We start from the raw sequence: 25,631 nt of genomic DNA on the forward strand, positions 1-25,631 counted from the left end.
GGCAGTCCCATAATAACGTTTCAGGGCAGTCCATTATAAGGTTTCAGGCAGTCCATTATAACGTTTCAGGGCAGTCCATAATAACGTTTCAGGGCAGTCTATTATAAGGTTTCAGGGCAGTCCATTATAAGGTTTCAGGGCAGTCCATTATAAGGTTTCAGGGCAGGTCCATTATAAGGTTTCAGGGCAGTCCATTATAAGGTTTCAGGGCAGTCCAATATAACGTTTTACTAAACATGTGATTAAGCTATTTGAACAACCGGGCCCAGGGCAGTCCATTATAACGTTTCAGGGCAGTCCATTATAACGTTTCAGGGCAGTCCATTATAACGTTTCAGGGCAGTCCATTATAAGGTTTCAGGGCTAAATGAGATAACTCGAGGACTAAAAGTGTCATGTAATATAATGGGGATTTAAATCTAAAAGCTATAAATATAACATATTAAAACATGACCTCATCAATAAATTGTAAAAATATACAGAAAATAAAAATTGAAGCAGGAAAGCCAAAAAGATATTTCATATTCAAATGTATCTGCAGATTCAAACTCTGTATGAAACAATCAAGGAAAAAATCATTCTTACAATCTGGACAAACTCTATAGGCAGTAAAATCCGCTTGAAGTTCATTTGATCTTGGATTGAATCATGGTATAATTTTACTAACCACAGCTTACAAAAATGATATAAATGCAACATAAAATATTGGATGGTATCAACATGGTATATTTGCAAAAACTAGTTAAAAAAATAAGAAATAAAAGGTATATAGATTGCAACAGTACACAATCTTGCAATGAAAAGTCTTGTTTGATATATCACAGGTTTATGGCACATTTTTCAATAAATACTTATATATATGTGTAGATAACTTGCAGATACAATATATTTTATACCATAAAGTCCCTGTGCTTTTTATCGAAGACATGAACTAGAAACAGACAGTTTCATGTACAATTAAATTTCACGAGTGATTAGTTTTAAATACATGTGAAAACGTTCAACTTCAAGTACAGTACAATAGATTTTTTAAAAATGCAGCAGTATATACCGGTATATAAATAACACAGAGTTATATACCAGGTATTTAATATCATATATTAATATAAATTTAAATAGCACACAATTGTATACCAGGTACATGATTAAGCATTAAACTATCTTCCTGTGGCATCTATGGTCTATATAGATGCCAGAGCTTTGCAGACAATCTTCATAAAGCGTGCTAACTTATTATGAGATGATTGTCTGCAAAGATCTGGCCTCTATATAGACCATAGATGCCATAGGAAGATATTTTAATGTTTATATTTACATTATCAGCTCATTTTAGGGTCTCAGCATTAACATTATTTAAGCTAGACCAGGAAAACCATTTATCAATGACGATTTAATCCACAAGATGGAACAGCCATTTTGACGGTGATCAGTATACGTCACCACATCAACATAAGTGACTACATAATGGTCACATTTTGGGTGTCAGTTATACCATCGTATACTTCACTTTGCCTTGGTTAGTTTATATAGCAGAAGTGACAAGGAAATGTAAATATTTTTATGTAAATAGCACACAATTGTATACCATGTATATAATATTATGTAAATAGCATGCAGTTGTATATATATGTAAATACCATGAAGCAGTACGTCGCGCGCGTTATTCAATTTGATCTGCAATCCTAGGAGAATTATAAGACCATAAATTCCCCAAGAAGGCAGTTTAATGCTTAAATAACGTGCACCATTAGATTTGATCTGCAATCCTGGGAGAATCAAAGTACCATAGATCCCCCAAGAAAGCAGTTTAATGCTTAAATAATGCGCATCATTGAATTTGATCTGCAATCCTGGGAGAATCAAAGGACCAAAAATCTGCCAAGCAGGCACTTTAATGCTAAGTAATTGAATAGCACAGATAAACTTCTTGAATATTGAAACAAGCAGATATCTACAATATATACTTGATTCTAATTGCACATAACATGAAAATATAAATATATTATAGTAGATATCCTTTCCCTATATATGTACACAACATTTCATTTCTAAAGCAAATGAATTGAACTATATCTTGCGATAGCATTCTAATATTATAAAAAATAAATATTGATAAAAAAGGATATTACAAAAATAACTCACTCAAGTGATGAATACAGCTGATTTTGTGTTATATGGCTCCATTTGTTAAAGCAAATGAAAAGTTTGTAGTATTGAGCTCCCTGCCACAACATTGAAATACATTACGTATCATTTAGCCGACAATTTTTTTCAGGTAAAATATTTTGCTAAGATCAGGAAATATGGAGAATTGGCTGAATCACATAAAATCTGATTAAAATAAAAATCCTTATTGTCACTATGTTGGATAGGAGGATCTGACAACACCCTATTAGGGGTCATGTTCTGGTGACCTTTGGAAATAGCCAATCAAATTGCTGCTGCCATAATCCTGACTGGGGAAAAAATAGTTTGCAAAAGCTGTCAGAATTGTTTTCCTGTACGTAGTCATCTAACCCAAAGAGCACAAAGAAAATGTATACTAGGACGAAATGGAGTTTTCAATTGATAGTAAGGGTTAGTAAATGTGTTTGAGCTGAAGTACAGGTGGTATAAAGGTCATCCGAACACGACCCCTTTAGGATGTTATCAGATCCTCTATTGAAGGGAGTGGTTATAAGGATGTCTATTCTAATCGATTGAATCATACATGTACATACCCCAAAAGCCTGATCACATAAATTTAAAACAGCAAAAATTTACATTTCCTTTTTTTACATAACATTCATAACCGGTTAAACAGTATATCATTAGATCTTTATAAATAAACCACTGGGGCTCCAACTTACAAAATACAGATATCATGTAAAAATAGAAAATACATTATGCAGATGAATTCAAAAATTAGATCTTGTTCAATAAATGGGTATCATTTGTGAACCTCATATTAATATGAACTCACATTGATAATCAAATACCAACACCAATCAGCAGAGATTCTAAAAGTTTATATAAAAATAACTTATTATCAAATAACAATTCTGTACAACCATATGAAAGGCACTTTATATAGTCTATGGCAGGATATAGGAAAGCAATACCTGTCTAATATATTGACCAAAAAACGAACACAACCAATGGATGAGTACTAGGTAGTATTAAAACCCCTTTACCACCAAAAAACCATTTTAGTTAAAAACTATTTACTATTGTGCATCATTATATGCAGGGGAGATAATTAATGCAGACAGGGGAGACAACTACAGCTAGATATTATAAAAAAATCCAAAAAATTATAATGTAAGGCGGAAGTGCTCAATATACTTTCATTCACTCTATTAAAAATACAGCTTTTTATCAGTCTAGGTATCACTGATTAAATTAGCACCTAAAACGTGACATGATTGGGCAAGATTGAAATGAAGAAAGTAATACGGCACAACCCCCATTTCATGGTAGGGCCAGAAAAATTAATTATTCTGCTGAATTAATTCAACTGATGAGTCATTTTTACCTCTAGCATGTCATTCTGTGACAAAATAACAATGATAATAAGACCGATTCAATGGCCTTGATAGTAGGTAAAACAGAGACGTTAATCATCAATAAATAAAATAGAAGTATTAATTAATTCATCCCTAAATATACATTTGAAATCTTCTGGGTCTAAGACTGGAACAGCCCATTATTAAATTTCAAGGGTAAAGGAATAAATGCAAAAATATTCTTTGACCCTGTGCCATTAATTGAGTGTGAACAAGCGATCCCTCCCAGAGGGATCTTGACGCCCACCAAAGATTGATTTATGTCTGATAATTGTCAGATGGACCCTGACAATCATGGATCTTTTCTCTACTTTTCAAACTTCAAAATACAAGATGGCCCATCTTGTTGACCAATCGGTTCAAAAATGCACCATGCACAACCTGGGCCCAAGGAGAACCTACATTTGAAATTTGAGACAGATCCTTAATGTAATTTTTGAGAAGAAGTGGTAACAAACTTCAACTACCAAAATTCAAGATGGCGACCGGTCCGGTCAACCATCTTGTTGACTGATCGGTCCCATAGATCAGTATGCACAACTAGGGGAACCTACATATGAATTTTGAGAATGATCCCTTCAGTACTGAGAAATAGCAATAACAAACTTTAACTATCAAAATCCAAGATGGCTGCCTGGCGACCATCTTGTCGATGGATTGTTTCCAAATTGCAATACGCCCAACTAGGGCCCTAGAGGAGCCTACAAACAAAATTTGAGAATGATCCCTTCAGTACTTTCTGACAAATAGCGATAACAAACTTTAACTATCACAAGAGATCCCAGGAGGATCTTGGCGCCCACCAAAGAATGATCTATGTCTGACTTTGGAAAGAGGGATATTTTTCTTTGCTTATTAAACTGTAACTATCAAAATGGCGGCATGTCAGCCATCTTGATGAGTTATCTTTCCAAAAATGCAATATGCACTGCAAGGGCCACAGGTAATCTTTATATGAAATTTGAGAGAGATCCCTTCAGTGACTTCTGAGAAATAGTGATAAAAAACTTTAACTATCAAAATCCAAGGTGGTGGACTGTAGGCCATTTTGTTGACCAGTTCGTCCTAAAGTACAATATGCACTAGTAAGGACCTAGGAGAACCTACATATGGATTTTTAGACAGATTCGTTCAGTACTTTCCAAGAAATAGCTATAACAAACGGCCTGTCGGCCATCTTAATGACCGATCTGTCCCAAAATGCAATATGCACAACTAGGGCCCTAGGGGAATCTTAATATGAAATTTGAGACAGATCCCTTCAGTACTTTCTGAGAAATAGCGATAAACAACTTTAACTATCAAAATCCAAGATGGCTGCCTGGCGGCTATCTTGTTGACCAATTGGTCCCAAAATGCAATATGCACAACTAGGGCCCAAGGCCAGGGGAACCTACACATGAAATTTGAGAAAGATTCCTTCAGCAGTTTCTGAGAAATAGCGATAACAAGAATTGTTAACGGATGGATGGACAAACCACAGACCACGGATGAAAAGCTATTTGAATATCCCACCATCATCATAGCCCACCATCATACTGGTAAAAACGAATAAATATTTGAATAAATACGAACATCACATGAGTATGTTACTGCAGAGCTTATATAAGAATTAGCAGTTCAAACATTATATATTACATAGATAGAGCACATCTAACAGAAAGTTAATACCTAAAAACTTAAAACTAATAATTTATAACAACAGTAAAGCCATTTTTAACTAGATTTTATCTTTTCTGTGACCTTGACCTCCGATTGTTGTGGTGCCTCTGTGACCTTGACCTCCGATCGTTGTTGTGCCTCTGTGACCTTGACCTCAGATTGTCGTGGCGGAGTAGGAAGGAGAAAAGTACAAACCAGCATCATTATCACCGATGCTATATGCAGGTACCAATACATGTTACTGAAACAAAGAAATCAATACATTGGTCTGATATTAAAATATTGATTGATCACCAAAAGACTGAAAAAATATAAGGCTTGCCGAATGCTAACTTGCCAAAATCATTTACAAGGGGTTTGATATCCCTTTTTACTGTTTTAATGCTTTCTTATTGAACAAAAATAAAATTGAAACTTTCTTCAAGTTGATTGAATTTAAATTTTTCTCTACATATGAATTTGTTCATTTACCACAGAAATTAATGTCTAAACTAAATAGGCAGATGGAAGAAAGAATACTCACTTATAGAATGTCATTGAATTTTCGTAAGAGAGGACATTGAATGGTACACCAACGTAGGATATGGCAATGTAGGTGAGCAAGAAGGTCAAAAAATCGTAAAACATCTTCCACGAATTTGAATGTAAGAAATATGGACGAATCTTTGCTCGAACCTACAAAACAGAAATATTTAAAATGGCATCATCAGTTAAATACATCTGTATATTCATTTGACAATACAAAAAACAAAAAAACATTTCAGGGGAAAGAAAAGTTTCAAAAATGAAAATTTTCATGGTTTAAGAATGGTGACAATTCGTGACTCTGTGAAGACATGTTTGAGCTTACCATTCTTGACTCTGTGAAGAACATGTTTGAGCTTACCATTCTTGACTCTGTGAAGATTTGAGCTTACCATTCTTGACTCTGTGAAGATTTGACCTTACCATTCTTGACTCTGTGAAACTTTTACCTTACCATTCATGACACTGGGAAGACATGTTTGAGCTTACTATTCTTTACTCTGTGCAGATTTGAGTTTACCATTTGTGACACTGAGAAGATTTGAGCTTACCATTCGTTAGCTGCAATATTGTAGCTCAAAAGATTTTAGACAGAAAATGATGCCGTCTTTAGAGCTACAATTGGGGCCTATAACTGCTAATGGAGCAAAGTATCAAATATCAAATTCTCATCGAGGCATTATTTTTTTTTACATAATACATATGTAGCTTTTTCTGAAGGGAATTTATACGGCAAGTCCACAAATTGTGAATTTGACGTCTTGTGAGCGGTACGATAGATGTAAAGAATGGTAGTTATGTTTATTTTGGACAAAAATAATATGTAAATGCATGTATACGCATGAAATAATTGGAAACCTACAAAAAAGTATAGAAAACTGCCCGAGTGATTTTCGGAGGCAGTGCTCCACTACGACACATAGATACCAATTTGTACCTGGCCGAAAGTAGGCCTGGTACGTATATTCGTTCTAACCATTCGTGACTCTGTGAAGATTTGAGCTTACCATTCGTGACACAGTGATAAAAAAAGCTGCTGATATGAAGGTAAAGTAGTAACCGAGGAAAAATCCATGCCAGAGGGCGCTGAGTACAAAAGTAAACAGGGTGCGCTGGAACGGAATTCGTGTGTAACACACATATCGGAACCATTTCACAGCCTGAGCATTCCAGTTGTCTATAAATACTTTGGCGCTTGTTGACATCTGGAAATAAAAAGGGCAACATTGATGTTTAGAGGTTTTATAAAACTAGAGATCTCCATGCAAGAATATTTCTATTTATAAAACAAGAGGCCACAAAACAGAGAAGAAGTTGTTTATATGGAAATAACAAAAATGACAAATTTTGCTCCCATCCCCTGGAGGTTCAGTCCAATCATTTGTTACACAAACAAATGGACTGACAGACAGGTGCTAATCTTGGATTTCTGGAGCAGGTGATCTAACAAATAATTACCTCTAATTGTAATGGTTTAATGCTTGTAATGAGATCCCATCTCGCTTCCCCAGACGGAGTGAAGCCATTGAACCCCAGGCCGGAGGCATTGCTAATAGCATCACCTGAAAGAAAGTTTGTATTTTGGTCAATATTAAACTTGACTAAATAAACACAACAAAAAACATTTTCATTAAACTTATTGATTTGAAAACTAGTTTTGAAACTAATATCAATTTGTGTTATTAAGTGACCTTGACCTTCAGTCAGTTGATTCTGACCTTAGTGACCTTACTGTTCAGTAACCTTGACCTTTATCCTGTTGATTTCTACCCTAATAATATTAACCTTCCTTCAGTTGATTTAAGCTCTAGTGACCATGAACATCAATTGAGTCCCCAATTCATTTCAAAATGTAAAGCAATCGCAAACTGTCCTTAAGTCAGACAAACTTACCTAATAACCAGATGACGTAGTATTTGATCTTACAGCAGGTCATGGAGATGGCCGCGTACACCACTCTGTACGGGAGGCTGTGGGCAGCAATAAAAGTAAGGTCTGTAATGAAAGAACATTAGTCACCTCTCACTCAGTTTTAGGAGAATTATTATGATGTTCAGTAGTTTAATTTTCTATCAAGTTCTGTAACCTCTCCAAAATACAGTGGAATTTTGAAATATGAAAAAAAATAATCAGGAAAAACGTTGCTTCAACAGCAAAAAGTACTGACATTTCCCTAGAATTCCTTGAATATATCTCGCTCTAACTTCACTTTCCATCAATTGTATGGTGGAAATGTATAAAACATGCATCTAAATTCACACATAACCACTGAGTAAAGTATTATGTAAAATTATTATTCTACACTCACAATAAAAGACAAACATATAATAACTGTAGGTCAATGGCGACCTACCTGATATTCCCCAGCTACCACTATTTGCGATAAGGAAAACCAAATGTTCCTTCATTTTGTTTCCATGGTAACCAGTATTGATACATATGATATGTCAAATTGTAGACATTCATATGTTGCAACAATTGACAAAATTCAAACAAGATTAATTGAAAAGCTTATGTATTATTCGCCATATTACAAAACCTGTGTACATAGTGACCTGGTTATCATGGCAACCAAAATATTTGGCAAAAGGAACCTGCATACATATATCTCCGGCACTGCTGTGAAATTTCACTGAAATATCAACCCAGTAGCTTTGAAGTTGTCAGGACAATTTTTTTCAACGTGCGGACAGACAGACAAACATACCTGGAAAGCTACCTTTAGGTAAGATTTATTAATCAATAACACACCTGAGTTATTCAAGGCAGGAAAGGAAGGTGCCACAAATACGTGTAATAAGATCCAGAAAAGGGTTTCACACAGTTTAACACACACAGGTTTCTGTAAAGCAAACACAACACACCGTTACTATAATTACTATTATAGCTGGTAAGTTTTGTGGAGATGATTATTTCTTTTCTCTCGATATCGAAAGAAAATTGTGTGGTCACAACCCAAAAAATATTATGTTATATAAATATCATATATACTTAGTACTATAATATGTATAGCCAAATATGGTCGCCACACTACAAAAAGTGTTACAGAGCAAAAAATAATCTCTGTTTCTCAACATTTTTTACGCCAAAGATTCAGGTTTGATTCCTGGTTAGGTGCACTCAAGCTCAACAGGATATATATATTTTTCCATGTTCCTCTTTATCTATATATAATTCAATTTTGCTTGTTAAAAGCATTTTCACTGGCTTAAAAATTTACTCTATCAGCCCATAAAGGAAAAACTGGCGTCGCCGTTTGTGACGTTGCTTCTGATTGGCTGAGATGACAGCGTTATGATTTCATAAACAAAAAAGTCCCAAAATAAATTTTGAGTATTGAAGAGATTATCTTTAATTGTAAATTGAATTATAAGGATTAATTTGAATAATTTTTTTATGTTATGGAGATATAACACAAAAATCTGAGTGTACTCTCATCATAAACCGCTTCACGGTTTCATTCTTGTCATTTTGATAAGTAAAAACATTATTTTAAGATTGAATAATGATTAGAAAAAAAAAAATGTCTATATTTTAGATTAAAATCACCACAAAATGAGGAGAACTACTTCGTAATCTATCTTATGTTACATAAAACTCACATAATAAAGTATTCTATGTACCGTATTCGACCCAATAAATGATGAGGTATTGGATAGGACCAAATTTGAACTAACCACACAATTTAAGTCATTAATTAATTTGCAAAAGAAATCAAATAGTGCCTTCATAGTTTCAGTCTGCATTAGGATCAATGGACCTAATTAATTCTTTAAAGATGCTCCACCGCAGACATATGGTATTTTTCACTAGGAAAAACAGGAGCAGACAATTTAGTATTTTTCTTCAGTTACAAAAGTAAGTTACTTTACACCATTACCAACATTGAAAAGTTTGAGCTTCTAATTTTACTTCAAGTTGAAATTATACAAAATAATTAATTGCATCCCGAAAAAAATCCGTGGCACTATATCCTATATGGAATGAAGTACTGATTGCGCATGCTCCAAAAGGTAAAATAAATTATTTTATATTATTTTTGTGTATTAGACATATATATACACGATAAAATACCAATTATTGTTCAAATAATGAATATCATTTATACTCTGTCATTAATTTATTTGCAAAAGAAATCAAATAGAGACTTCATAGTTTCAGTCTGCATTAAAATCAACGTGAGTGATATTGTGCCCTCAAAAAAGGGAGGGGCGCTTATAGGGTCAAATACAGTAAATGTAAATTCTACAGATCAGTTTGTGTGAAATCCTATGGAATCAAACATAAAATTCTAGGTGTACATACCAGTGGAGACGGAGGAAGACGGTGGATTTTCTTGGAATTTGGATTCTACAAAAAGTATAAACCAAACACGCTATCTAAAATGATTTTACATACATGTACAGTCGAAACTCGAAATTCAACAGACCAACAAAAATAATTCAACTCATCTGGAATTCAACTAAAACGTAATGTCATTAGGTTTGTTCAGAATGTGTTTTTTTAAACGATTTTTATCTGATGACTATTACAGCCGGGTACATGCCTATTACCGTTATCAGCATATTATCATGATTTTCCAATTGATAAGGTTTGTATAAATCATTTTGGTTATATGTTTTCATATGGTTTTGGATTTTTCTAATATATAACAAAACTTGAATTACGATAATATGATCGTCATGATAATAGGCATGCACCCTGATTTCCCGTAGGTGGTATACTGACTTCAGTGGTTCATACAAAAAACTTATACAAAATGTAGTAGTTGAACAAATAAAAACAAGCGTTACGACAAACCGCAGGTGAATTCAAATTGTTTGTATACATTTTATATTTACGTAAATTGATTTTTTTTTAAATTTGAAATTTTGACTGAAATTAAATTCGAGATAGCAACTGTTTTTTTCACTGAATGCCCGTTCTAGGGACCAGGAATTGGCTTTGACTTAACAGGAGTTTCGAGTCATTGAAATTCGAGTCATCCGATCTTAAAATACATATATATATACAAAGAAGGGAAAAAACGGGACTTCAAAATTAATTTGACTCATCCAGAATTTCAAGTCAAGCGAGTTTGAGATAACAAGTTTAGACTGTGATATGTTTTGCATTTTACATTTATCTAAAAGATTTCTCTTATTGAACTTCAAAATATTAATTCTGAAAAGCTTACAGTAAACCTTAGGTTAGTTCGAACAAAATCAAATAAATATCGATAAACCAGTTCCAGTTATCTGACATGAAGCTTCAGGAAAAAATTGTGAGTTCAAACTATCTGAGTTGAAATCGGTAAAAATTGGTTAATTCCTTATCTGTCGTATGGTCATTATTATGATCATTTACACAATCTTTATTCCAAACAATTTTGCTGCAATATGCAAAACATATTGACATTTTTGGGACCCCATTTGATGACAAAAATCTTACTTTTACGTTCATAATTTGACGTGTTCGAACTATCCGAAATATGATCTATTATAAAAATTCAGTGTTCAAACTATCACTAGTTAAAAAATTACAGTTTTTCCGGAAAAAATTGTGTGTTCGAACTATCCAGTGGTTCAAATTAACCGGAGGTTTAACGTATCCTTGGTAAAGTTATCCATTGGAGAAAAGTATAAAGAACTATAATTAATATTTAGATAAGTGTTCAATTAATTTTTATTTTGATATTTGCCTGCAGGGAGATGATACCATTTTCATATGTACTTAGTATATACATGTAAAAGTATCGTGAAGCATACCTGTAAAAACATGGAAATATTTATAATCAAGATTTTCAGAAACCTATTTTGATTAAAAATGTTACTTACCAACTCCATGTTGATATCGCCCTCTTTTCTCTCATTTGAATTTATTTCCATCTGAAAATTATGTATTAGTATGTATAACAGGAGAGGAGATAATGTTGAGGCCAGACCGCGGCTCGAACCCGGGCCCTCTGAATACTATTGTATAGTTGGTAATACATGTATTAAAACATGGTTTGAATTTCACTAAATATATGGATTGGTCCAAAATTAGTACAATATCATACCTTTCATAGGCAAGGTTTTACATTCCAAACTTTGTCCAAGGCTACAAAAATAATTTCTGAACAGTAAATTGCAAAATTTTACACCTGCATAATTTATCAATTATGCAGTAGTCCGAGATTTGGATACTGGTCACAGATTTTTGGCCCTGTTCAGTTTCGCTACAGTATGTTCAATTTACCAAGAGTGGTCCAATAAATGACTAGTGACATTTCCAGACCTCTTCAATTATTAATTATGCAGTAGTCTGTGATTGGGATACTGGTCACACATTTTTGGGCCCGTTCAGTTCCGCTTCAGTATGTTCAATTTACCAAGAGTGGTCCAATTAATATAATAATGAATGACTAGTGACATTTCGAGACTATTCAATACATGTACAATAATCATTGTAGGTATTCAGTGTTTCCAAGACCTAATATAACAATATACCAATTTTCATTACAATCAGATATATTTGAAATTTTGATCCCTTATGACAGACTGGTGATTGCTATAGGGCTCCCTTAAATTGCATGAAAAATACTAATAACTGTCTTATAAATAATACTCATATGTGCATCCTGACTAATGTAATATACTGTACATTATACTGTGAATTAACCCGTAAGTCACAGATTTTTGTGTTTGTTCACAACTTTAGTCAGTTCTTAAACTGATCACCATGTGATTATTTTCTCTCTGTACAACTTCTTCGAAATATTCCCATGTCCCATGATGAAGGCTAAATAAGTTAAAGATTATTCATTGTGAATAATTGTGGTATAATATAATAATGATAAGAATTTTAGAGTTAGAAATTTGGACTAATATATAATTATCTACATTTACATGTGCAGTGTTCAAGTATATGTAACATTATGTAGTGTTTCTTTTTTACAATAGCATATGTATGACTACTAATTACATAGCCATGTTGATAATTATGATACGGATAAGTCCTAATGATGATCCATGTTTTCCCTATGTTATACAGCAGCTACTTTGGTATCAACTGTTCCAGGTATTGGGTATCATACCCAAATATTGACATTTGTTATTCCCGGTGTACTGCTATATAATTCGGCAGTAACCTTTGTATATTGTTGACTCCTAAGACTCCAATAAACGTACCATCCACTCAATCTGCGTTGGGGTTCCAAATTTTATACCAGATACATTTATACAAAAAACCTCAACAATACATAATTCCAGCTTCACAATAAGATGAGCAATACTTACCTCCCTTTGTTGTGTGTTGACAGGGAGGTGGATGTTCTCTCCTTTCACAAAGTCTTGGTAGTCACAATAAAATGCTGGTGGGCCCGCCACAACGCCTTGGAAATAAAACATGTAGCTGAAGAATTCTAGGAAGGTAGGCTTTCTCCTGAAACATAAATAAACTTATAGTGAACATACCATAAACATTTGGTGCAAGCAAACTAGAGAAAAAGCAATCCTAAACATTTTAGCACACCAGAAATATATATTATAGAGACTGGCAACTCCACATGATTTTTACAATAGGCAGTTCCTCTGTGTGTGCATAGTTTTTTTTTATATACTCGTAAATAGTTTAATACAAGAGAATAACTTTGATATGTTACAAAAGTTCAGTAATTTTCAAATGGTTTGAGTAACATTTTGGAAAGAAAAAAATAATATTTTAATATATCTACCAATAAAATAAAATTCTCTTCCAGTTTTGACTGTCCGATTTTTGAAAAACCAGAAAAAATTGGTCATATTCATGTTTTCAAAGATCATATTAAATGATATAAGTCGGGACAATTGGTCATATCAAACCATGATATAATGTTAAAACTTTGTATTGATGTAAAAATATCATGTTTAAAAGAATACACTTAAAAGTAGTTAGCCAAGGGAAAATGCCTATAAACCAGAGGTATTGCTGCCTGTTAACAAATACAAAGAAGGAGTTTCCAATCTCTATGTATATATGTTTCTGAACACATCAATCAATTTGTGCAATCACTGTAATAGCTATGTATATTGATATGAAAATGATACAGAGAAAATACATTTAGCACAAACATATTTAAGTGGAGCATTCCGATTGATAAGATAAAGATCACGGCTGAGACTTACCGTACAGAATGTCTCTTATGACTTTCTATAAGTGTCTCTTGATTGCGATGTAAACCATCATGTAATCCAAACGCTACAATGGTCACCTTCAGTGTGGTCAGCATGAGTGGACTGTAGAGAAATAAAAATACTAACATAAAGAAAATTAAATAAATCACAAAAATTTACAAATATACAGTACATACAATGTAAAAGTACCATGCTCTCAGTCAGTTGCCATTGAATTATCAGGGCAAATGGAAATAAGACTAATAGAATCTTTCCCTACCTAGAGGGTGTGACAACGAAATCACAACCCGAGGGGTAATTCCTGAACATCCAACCCAAGGCTTGCCGAGGGTTGGACGTTCAAGAATTCCCTCAAAGGTTGTGATTTCATTGTCATACCCTCTACGTAGGGAATGATTCATTTTCTCCCATATACAAAAGAAAAAGTAGATATAATATCCTAAATAGAAGCATTTTCACAACGACATAAACATGGTTCCGTCGTCTGAATGTCAATATTGATGACGTCGTCGACAATGCCATGTACACACCGCATGAAGTCATGACGTCACATAATAGGAGTTGACAGAGAAATCTCTCAGGGCTAAAACCGGTGACATATCAGTGAATGATGGGAGAAAAAGTGGTCATAGCTTCAGACCCTAATTAGCCTTAGATAATCCACTGTATTCGATCATGACTGATGAGGTATTGTTTTAAGCATCTTTAATAATTTCTACTATAAGAAAAGACTACCATAAACAGAGCAGTATCTCAACACACAGGTGGTAGACAAGTTCCTGTGACTCAAAAATAAAGATTTGAAAGTTCTGCCGATACACGGCCTTATAACAGGAACTCGCCTACCACCTGTGCCTCAACGTTCATACATCGTCAAGAATCAGTGTGTTTTTTCCACAAAAAATGTTTAAACCTCCTCTTTCAAGGTAATTTCTCCACCTCCAACTTCAAATTTCTTTTTTTGCACAGAAAAAGTGTGCAAATTACAAGTTTTTACGTAATAGGCCTTACCCCGAGACATCCACGGGGAGAAAAGTGAGTAAATTACACAAGTTTTTACGTTAATACGCCTTACCCCGAGACATCCACTGGGTACTTGTCCAGCTCCGTTTCCAGGACTCTCTGTAGGTGTATATTCGTCAGGTAGGCCATTGATAGTATAAACGTCACACTGGAAATACACAACAATAACAAAACTTGTTCCTAGATACTGTATATCAACATGTTTTATGCCTGCCATTTACTTTTGTGAATTTCCCAATTAAATTAAACTTATACACAGAAGTTTATTTATACATTACTGATGGTGATAGCACCTCATCAAATATGATGGTAATATTATGTCTTCTGCTCCTGGGTTTGGCCTTTGAGTTTGTCATTTTTAAAGGTGGCATAATGCGTTAAATGCCATATAATCATTATGATATCACGATTTCTTACCCAGATGCTATAGTGCAATAAACACACAGGCATATGACCTTTTTACAGGAATATGAAAGAATAAATCGTTGTACTTACATGTGGATGATAGATGTGGGTGAGACTAGTATGGCCACATAGCATAGACCAGACAGCAGGAACATATGGATACTCTGACTGAAATGGATACACATATATGTATTAGGGATGCATACAAAATCTGATAAATTTCTAGAACAATGAGAATTGTCAGAATTAGGGTTGGATATTGATAATCCCATCCTGGATACTTTAGGGATTTTCGATCATTTGCGAACTCTCCACTCCTGGACAATCTCGTAGTAAAATTGGAGGCAGTTCAGCGAGAGAAAAATCTGAACCAATCACAGGCCTGGAAAAATTTCCTTTGAAGACTAAACATAGAGAGTGACACCAGATATCAAAGCCACACAACCAACTCCAGTGTATCGTTATACGGCTTTTGATGTACATCAAACCACTTGATTACCTGTTCTGTTATGTTGCCTCCAGTTTTACTAATATTATTGTCATAGTCCAGGGGTGTAGAGATCGTAAGTGATAGGAACTCCTGGAGTATTGAGGATGTGATAATCCATGCACTGATAAAGTATTATTACCTGTTCAAGGCCTAGTCACACTTGCAATATAGTATTGCTGGATGTCAAAATATCGTAAGACACATGTGTAAGAACACTCTTATGATATCACATGTAGTTTTGACATCACAATCTATATGTATATAATGTCACATGATTCAGTAGACGGAAGCGTCACATCTGAGCTGGATTTCTACTGCTTTATATGTAGACGGAATTGTATTACTGATATTTCTATTAATTAGTTATGTGATAAATAGAATCTTACACTCTTGACTATGTAATAAAAAAAAATTAAGCTCGTTAAATAATTTGATAAATTTAAAGGCTCAAGGCATATCCAATTATTGAACATGTTTGATAAATTTTGTATCACATAGCCACTCATGTAAGATCCTCTAATTATAGGTAAGTGGTCTTTGTACACAGGTCAAATTGACTTGAAATTGGTCGAACCCTAAAAAAAGAATCCTTATTCAGGTTATTCAGATGGTGTTGATACGGATGTGCTCACCATGGTAGGGTTGATGCTGAATTAAATAACTGCTTTTAGAGAATCTTTTATCCTTTTGAAGCATGAATATCAAGGTATAAATGATATTTATGAATTAAGCCAAACATTTTATCAATAAAAAATTCCATAAATGCCTCACCTTCCGTACACAAAATACAGCAGACATATTCCAAGACTGGTGGCCGAGACATGTCGAGTAAGGACGGAAACCTTAGTAGGACACAGATAGTGACGGTAGACAAAGGCTAAAGCTAGGGCAAGTATCTCTGTAGCTAACACGTTCAACTGAAACAACAGAAATGAAAGACAGATGAAACATTATGTTGCATTAACAACCAAAGTGGAAATAACTTTTACAATTTACATTCATACTTTACAGGTCAAAATTTCACCTGAGTGTTGCCCTCATTGTATGATTGTAAAAAGTAACTAAATTGGCAATCTCATTGAAATACAGATCACCATTAATTCAATACGTTACACTTCTTCACAATGTAGTGTATTAATGGTGGTCTGTATTCAATCAGATTGCTTCATTGGGAGACATTGTATTTAATCTTACTTTGGATAGGGACATTGTCAAGTTTACCTGCATGTGAATTTTTGTATTTCACCATAAGGTAAAGACAATATACACAAGATATTTGCACATTCTTAACAAATGTATGAAGTCACAATAGTATCATGCTGCTGCAGTAACAGTAGCACGACGTCATAACAAAAATGCAATGACGGCACGAAGACGGCGACGACGACGACACCACATTCAGATCATGTCATTTTTGCTTGACACTGCTGACACATCATTTAAGAGACGCAAATTGGACACTTGGGGGGAATAAGAGAACAAGAATCATTCACCTGTTTGGGGTTGGACAGGAGATCTCAACCCTCGGGACATGATTATTTTAAAAGCTGTCGGTAACGCCCTGGTGTTTGACAACTGAAGAATCCTATCTCACCATAAAGGCAATAAAAGATTCTATAAATTTTGTGTGTTCTTCTTTACGAAGGCTCTGAAGGGTTCTGTCCCCTGGCCGAGACCCACCAAAGTAGGACGACTGATTTGCCTGTTGTCAGTATAGAGTACTACTGTGTGCTTCAGTGAGACAACACTATAAAATCAGCAAGTGAGACAACTATCACATAAAGATACGCAACATGAATATACTGCAGTCTTCCAAAACATACTTTATACATTGTCTGTATAAAGGGGAGCACTAGCTAGGGAGTCCTTTATAGCTAGGTAACTATTAGAAGTTACTAGTAACCACAGCCAACCAACCAAATTTGTTGTATCATATGAGGATAAATGCCTCCCAATTTGATGCCAAATTTATTTGAGAATTAAGATCTAAATTAGATTAGTGAAATAATCTGTATACAATGACAATAAATGGCATTTTAACAGAGTTAGGGTTTTATTAGTTTTATGTCTTTTTAACAGCCAGGCTTATGTAAGGACGTGCCAAGTTTGTTGGTGGAGAAAAGCCAGAATAACCGGAGAAAAAATCACTCGACCAGTGGTTAGTACCTGGCAACTGCAACACATGGGATCCAAACTCTTGACCCAGAGAGTGGAGGGTTTGAGGTAATATGTGGGACATCTTAACCACTCAGCCACCGCGGCCCAGAGGTGGAGGGTTTGTGGTAATATGTCGGGACATCTTAACCACTCGGCCACCGGGCCCAGAGGTGGAGGGCTTGTGTAATATGTCGGGACATCTTAACCACTCAGCCACCGAGGCCCAGAGATGGAGGGCTTGTGGTAATATGTTGGGAGATCTTAACCACTCGGCCACCCGGCCCAGAGGTGGAGGGCTTGTGGTAATATGTCGGGACATCTTAACCACTCAGCCACCGCGGCCCAGAGGTGGAGGGCTTGTGGTAATATGTCCAAACATCTTAACTACTTGGCCACCGCAGCTCCTGTATGTTTACACCTTGTGTTTACAACAGTTGCAGACAAGACTAAACAATTTATTGTCAATCAATAACAAACAACTGATTAATCAATGTGTTCATAATTTATTCATGAACCGTAACAGAAATCTGCTTTCACTTGGCCTTTGTGCAAAACTATTCATATAGAACATCATAAGTGTGATGGCTTCCGATGCGTTCTAGGTCATAGATCATGTGACAAAAGAATCACGAGGTATTGACACTAAGTTGATTTCTTTAGAAGGCCAGAGGGTTGTCAGATTGTTTGTGTGATCAGGTGGTAATTTTCACTGTATTGCTTAAACCACCTGTATTTTCTGTGGGCACTCTGAGATGACTGGGATTCATCCCCGACACAGACATGAAAAGGTCAAGGGTTAACTGTCCATCACATGGATTTTCTGTGGGCACTCTGTTTCCTTCCTTCCACGTTGAGTCCCCTGGCATGCTTACATCCAGGCTGCCATTAAAAGTTATTTGTATAAGTTATATAACTTGTTTGGCAATTGATGAAAAATATAAAGTTGATAGTTCATGTCCACATATAATGTAATTATTATGTAACAAACACTCCACAATCAAGAGCAACTGATTATTATTTGGAAGTACATGTACAATTGTTTGAAGACATACCTTTCTATCATTTGAAAAATCAGGCATTTTAGTGAATACAATGATTTAATTGCATGCTGTTTTTTACCTCGTGAATTTGTTTACTTATCCTTATTTTGCCAATACATAAATAAATAAACAAATAAAGAATTTACAGTGCTACAGATAGCATGCTAACAGTGTATCATTGTCATTCATTTAAACCTTTTTAGAGGTGTTAAAAGTGTTTTGGGATTCAAATTAGGAGCAAAATTCATATGAACTAATTTTGAATAGTGCCTTTCAATTAAAACTTGCAAGTTGAATAAAGGCAATATTTGTAATTTTAAACACATTTATTTATAATGGTAATATATACACAAAAACATGCTTCGGCATAACAGGTTTTAAAGTTAAGAGACCAAAATCTGTATCTAAGCATCTATACCTATGAGCACAGGTACATATAATAGCCACTTCGACTTCAATAGACATTTTAATTTATGTTTAAATTTACGGTGTAACTTGTCTAAACCAGATGTCTAAGGGATAGGCATATTACAGTAGCTACTATACATGTATAAAAACTCCAGGTTATACAGCTTTCGATATTGCTACAAATAAATCAATAATACATCCCTTTATATTCCGTCTTTGCATATTACAGAGTTAGCTCCCTTGTGGGTAGGTATCAATTGTTACGTCATTATTTTGTGAGAGCAATTCATGTCGTTTTCTCCGAAACGTATGACGTTACGCTCGCAAACACATGACGTAACAATCAATACCTACCCGCAAGTGCACATAACCCTGTAATATGCAAATTCGGAATAGAGGATCTTTCATGAATTTCCCTTCATATTATAGATTATGATAAAAAAATTCAAATTTCTACTTTTAATCTTATGGCTTATGCCTATTTAACATGTACACCAGTAAATAATTTATTTTATATTATTACTTGTTACTCTTCAATTGTTTTTACACATGATTTACCTCTGGACTATATGAATGATTCCTGGCATTTCTGAATTTTGGTTGATAAACTTTTGCTTTTGAGCCTCCCATTTTTCCCTGACCAAAATGTAGATCCATAATTTAGGGGATCATATGGGGAGATAATTGTGAAAGTTTTTTGACACAAAGTTGTGTGTAAATTGCTACATTCAAAATTGAAAATTAGCAGGGCTCTTTGCCTTTTTCTGGCTGAATTGGGAAATGACCTTTTCACTTCATTTTGGGAATAAAATTAAGTTAGTTGGGAAAGCAATTTACTGGAGTAACCTACAGATTTAGGGAATTTTAGTCAAAATTGAACTTATCAGTCAAAAAGCTCTGATTAGTAAGCTAAAGCATAATATCTTCACATGGAGAAACAAATTATCTACAAAGGAATTGTATCAAATTATGCTGGAAAAGTTTCCTGACAATTCTGTCTGCAGCTTACAAGAACATATTTATCAAATGCTAGATGGGCCCTCCTTCACGAACATTACTTAGAATTTTTAAAAAATTCCTTAAAGGGCCACTACCTTTCCGAAACGGCTTTTAATTTTTAAAATAGGAATGTAAAACGAGATCAATAATTTTGTAGAGTCGCAGAAGTTATTAACTATACGTTTACTAGCACACTTATCATCACCTTCAGAACTGTTTAATTAGAATAAATAAAATGTTAATTTTCATAACGCGGGTCGTTTTATGTTTCCCGCCGTCGTCCTAAATGCCGCGCGGTAGTTGACTATCACTGCGCCAGACGACAAAACAGCGAAATGAATCTCCACTGTTATCGTACATTAGACAGGAAATCTTGCATATGTTTGGTGTTGTAACCTCATCTTAAGCCATCGACATATATTTTCTTTTGTTATTAATGTTTTTAAGAAACCTTTAAATTTTGCTCCGGAAAGGTAGTGGGCCTTTAAAGATTTATTGGAAAATTTAGAAGTTAAAAATCTTAAGTTAAGGAGCCTTCATAACATCTGTAATGCATTCCAATGGAATTGTATTACATTGTAAGAAAAGGAATTCCTTAACATTAGAAACATTTGTGCCCTGCTTATAATATCACCCAAGGTCTATTTTACCTTCTATCAACAGCCAGGCTCATTAACTAGGAATGATGTTTCATATAGAAGAAAACCAGAGTACCCAGCGAAAAACCACTCACTAAGGTCATGTACAGTACCCAACAGCTGTTCCACATGGTTTCCAGCTACAAAACCCAGTGTCCAAGGTCTATTGTGTTGGAAAGCTCTAAATAGTTAGCCACTATGGCTCTAACAGTGGTGAATGTCATACACATAAAATTCTGCATTTTCCCTTTCCATACACTTGTGCATATATAAATACCGGTACACATAATATGCTTGATGCTTAGACTGGAAACCAACCAGCTTATCCCTGGCGATCTAAAATCTGAGATGTTCTGATAGATTAATGCTACCGTAATTGTTGTAATTAGCTCCCCTCCCTCTATAAGTGCCCTTCCTTTCCCATCCCATGGATTAAACAATATATTAGAACTGTTTGATGCTTTTAACATTGTATCCCATATTATTACATGTACATGTACATGAAATGTATGTGTATGACACGACGTAAAAATGTGTCTCATAGGAAATAATTCTGTTCATGTTTACTGTAAAGATAATACTAATGCCTCATGAGCACAGAAAGAGTTAAAACATGGCTGTGATTTTTGTCCATAACATATATATTTTGGTTCCCCATAATAAGTGCCCCCCTTTTCTTGGTAGAGTCTAGGTGATAATTACAGAAGATACGGTAGTATAAATCCATCATCAGATCATCTCTGACTAGTTTTCATTTCTCCCATAACCAGCGAGGCCCCTGGCCAGTCTTTATATTGTTGGATATCAAAGAAACAAAATTTAACAAAGCATGACAATTTATTGACTCATGCCCTATCCGGGCCTCGAACTCACGATCTACAGCACCCAATCGCCTAGCCAAACATACCTGCGCCTTCTACCACTGCGCCACATCCACATATTGGATGTTATATTGCTGATTTAGTCTCCACATTATGGAGATCTCCTCGCCGTGATAAACCTCTGATTTGTCAGAGTAGTTTTTTTAGTACAACTAATATTGCTTTTTGTATAAAAGCACAAGCTGTTGCAATATTGTATAAGTCTACTTATGCTTCACATACAGTATTTATAAAACCTGCACATATAGCCTACTGCATAGCACTAGAGTTGAACAATGAATCTTTAAATGGATTTTATTTTCTGTAAGAAAAAAACTTTCTCTTCCATATTGAAATATATGTACACTGAATAGTAATCTTTATACATGTACAATATATTACCTGATGAGAACTTTAAAAAAACATTGACCCATGTTTGTTTTTTTTTAATTTTAAATTTTATAGCTAAATTGGTCCTATTTTTAACTTAACCAGTCAGGTACAGTTATGTATATATAACTGTACCGAATACAGATGTAGGCCTAGCATGGATATTTGAGTGTCAATAAATACACACTAATAAAATATGTACACTACAGTAGTACACACATGTAAACATAGAAAGCATATCATTATATCTATACACTTTCTTGGTGTTGAATCACGCCACTGATTTAAATAAACCAAATCAAAACATCAAATCCCAAACTTAAACATGAGAAAAAGAAGCACAGGGGCCTAGCCAAAACTTGCCTCAAGACCACAACAAAAACAATGTGGTCCCACCCTAAGATGAGCATGTTGCTGCTCCTGTCGTTGTAGCGATGTGTTCACACTTCGATTCTGTGACACATATTATGTGTATTCTGGTTAAATATACCTACCTGCATCAATGGTATCTCGAGTGAGTCGGACAGAGATTTGAGTAACGTAGACATGTTGCTGATAGTTGAGGCCACAACATGTATGTAGTTGCTGAGCTTTTGGAACGTCACGCTGGCTTACGTCGGGTCAAACGGCAAAGTTCAGAGGGCGTAGCGTACGTAAATCGTACAGGGTCATGACCCGACTATCCAAGTTTCTAGTCACGTACACAAGTGTGTAGCACCTTTTCTCTTCCAAAAACCTTCATTTTTTCACAATCTAATTAAAATTCGATGTTCATTGCATTTTTCATGGTCTAGGCCAAGGTCCTTGTCTAGGCCTACAACACATGCACACCGTTGCATCAAATCAAAATAAAAAGAATAAATTAGGAATATTCTAAGAAACATTATATTCAACTTCGCTAGCCAAGGGTTTTAAGTCCGATTCTCTTCCTACTAAAAGTAGAATATCGGCTTAGACCCTTGGCTAGCGAAGTTGCATTATATTAAGATATTATATTACACATTTATCCACAGTACACGTGTACATTTTGTAAGTACTTTTTCAACCTTATGATATCACCGTGTGGTAATTAGGAATGACACCGAATCTACAAATTAAATTGCTAAATATTTATTTCAAGTTGTTTTGTACTGGAGAAATTCGACATTTTGAGAACAAATATCAAAATATGTCAGATGTCTCCAGTACAAACAACTCGAAACAAATATCTACCAATTTAATCTGTAATGTAACTTATGGCTGGACATAGATTCTAAATGTTTCTGGATGCACTTTTTATCAAGTATTTAATGCGTTAACTCGACTACTATCAGTTAAGATAAAAATATTAGTTACAGTGTTTCTTTTTCTGTCTGAGCGGATAAAAAGTCAGCATACTCTAAGGAAGTCTCTAATCATATCAGTTTAATTTAGTAATAATAATATATATCAAGTATAACAAATAAGTGATATACACATGTGTTGTTAACAGCTACTTCTGATTAAAAATATTACAAATGTGCACAGAATGGACAGATATGTCGCATCATGTTTGAAACGTGTGATCTTTGTTGTATATTCGTGACAGATGCATATCTATACGGGAAACATAGATAAAACTGAATTCAGTTAATTAAATTTCACAGATTTCAACGATTTGGTAACTTTTTCTTGTTGAATGTTTCTGTTATAACTATAATTTCTAAATTACGCATGCGAAAACGCTACGGACTGGTATAGCTGTACGCATATGGAACACTTGAAACAATATGCAAGGCAGTGTAGAATATATATATATATATATATATTCAGTCAAAAGCCATTTCCATGACAACACATATATGTATACACGCGATATTTTATCAGTTTAATTGTTCGAATAACTTTAACCTTTTCTTATGGAAACGGATCACGTTCGATTTATTTTGATATTCCCAAGAATTGAACTAGCAGCATGTCCCAGTTAGAGAAACGTTTCTGTTTTTATTACGAACCTGACGTTCCGTCAAATTGAATACGACGTTCCGTTGGAACGAAACCGGTTCGTCTTGTACGTCTCGTTATATTAAATAATGCATACTTAGATGATTGGTTCACAAAGTATAAAATAGAATGTTCCCCCAAATTTTAATGTCGCTGTTTACAGTTTAAGCGAAGCAGAAAATAAGTTATGAAGAGAAAAGATAACAATCCAAATCATAGTTTTTCAAATTTGCAATAGGGGCAGCACGTGCTATTCTCGTGAAAAAAAATGAAGAAATGATTTAGGAACTAACATGTATCCACTGCCTTGTAAGATGTTTAGAGTACATGTACATATCGCTTAGCGTTTTCGTATGCGTAATTTAGAAATTATAGTTATAACAGTAAAATTGTTACCTAATCATTGAAATATGTGATTCTGTTATCATCTGAATCCAGTTTTATCTCTGATTCTCGTTTAGATTTACATCTGTTTCAATATACAACAAAAATCACACTTTTCATCCATGATATGCATGACATATCTGTCCATTCTGTGCGCGAAATACAGGACAAAGTCTGATACAATAAAACATCAATTTTGCTTCTACGCATTGGTGAAACACTCTACTGTTCCGTGGGCAACTTGTATTTTTGATTCTTTTGGCGATAGCGGGCCACATAACATATCAAGTAACGTTTGGCCGTGAGTTGAACACCAAGCAAATCATATTTGTCACGTACGCTCTCCCAGACGTCATTTTTCTGTGTATAAGAAGCGTTTCCACGAGTGTAAATAGCGTAGCCCGGTTTGTACGATTAGCCCACAGGGCCTCGTTACTAATGATTATATATTTAAAGATGCTCCACGCTGACAAATGGTATTTTTTCACTATTAAAAACAGGAGCAGACGATTTTGTATTTTTCTTCAGTTACAAAAGTTACTTACTTTATACCATTACCACCATTGAAAAGTTTGAGCTTCTAATTTTACTTCAAGTTAAAAATATGAAAAATAATTAATTGCATCCCGAAAAAAATCCGTACCACTATATCCTATATGAAAGGAACTACTGAATGAGCATGTACCGAAGCCAAAATAAATTATTTTATATTATTTTTTGTGTTAATTAGACTATTATATACACGATTAAACACCAATTATTGTTCAAATGATGAATATCATTTTTGGTCTGTCGGCGGTGGAGATATATTTAAGATAGGTCACGTCTATTTACATACTTATAAATAGACGTGACCTATCTTAAATATATCATCATTAGTAACGAGGCCCTGTGATTAGCCCCGATGTAATAGGTCTCCCGAAATATACATATACCCATGTAGATAATATAGTGTGCAAATGCCCATGAGTAAAACGTGTTTGTTTTTGATAGGAGTTGTAACGATGC

General features: G+C 34.6%; 1 protein-coding gene across 1 annotated transcript; it reads right to left on the reverse strand.

The window, feature by feature from the left end:
• Positions 1–226: 226 nt before the first annotated feature.
• LOC138308886 (lysophospholipid acyltransferase 1-like) lies at positions 227–22,899 on the reverse strand. The gene is made up of 14 exons (XM_069249932.1): positions 22,772–22,899; positions 16,557–16,702; positions 15,386–15,463; positions 14,943–15,038; positions 13,859–13,969; positions 12,992–13,136; positions 11,549–11,599; positions 10,038–10,082; positions 8,484–8,574; positions 7,626–7,727; positions 7,191–7,294; positions 6,740–6,937; positions 5,731–5,882; positions 227–5,448 (listed from the first exon to the last, which is right to left on the reverse strand). The coding sequence occupies exons 1-14, from the start codon at positions 22,823–22,825 to the stop codon at positions 5,262–5,264; spliced, it is 1,560 nt and encodes a 519-aa protein (XP_069106033.1). The 5' UTR covers positions 22,826–22,899; the 3' UTR covers positions 227–5,261.
• Between the last annotated feature and the right edge of the window lie 2,732 nt (positions 22,900–25,631).

Source organism: Argopecten irradians, chromosome 15 (assembly GCF_041381155.1).
Source record: "Argopecten irradians isolate NY chromosome 15, Ai_NY, whole genome shotgun sequence".
Classification (NCBI taxonomy): Eukaryota; Metazoa; Mollusca; class Bivalvia; order Pectinida; family Pectinidae; genus Argopecten; species Argopecten irradians.

Coding starts and splice junctions, on each gene's coding strand:
- LOC138308886 (XM_069249932.1), bottom strand. CDS start 22,825: ATGTCTACGTTACTCAAATCTCTGTCCGACTCACTCGAGATACCATTG. Junction 10,083..11,548: donor GCGATATCAACATGGAGTTG/GTAAGTAACATT, acceptor TACTTTTTGTAG/AATCCAAATTCCAAGAAAAT. Junction 6,938..7,190: donor TTAAACCATTACAATTAGAG/GTAATTATTTGT, acceptor TTTTATTTCCAG/ATGTCAACAAGCGCCAAAGT.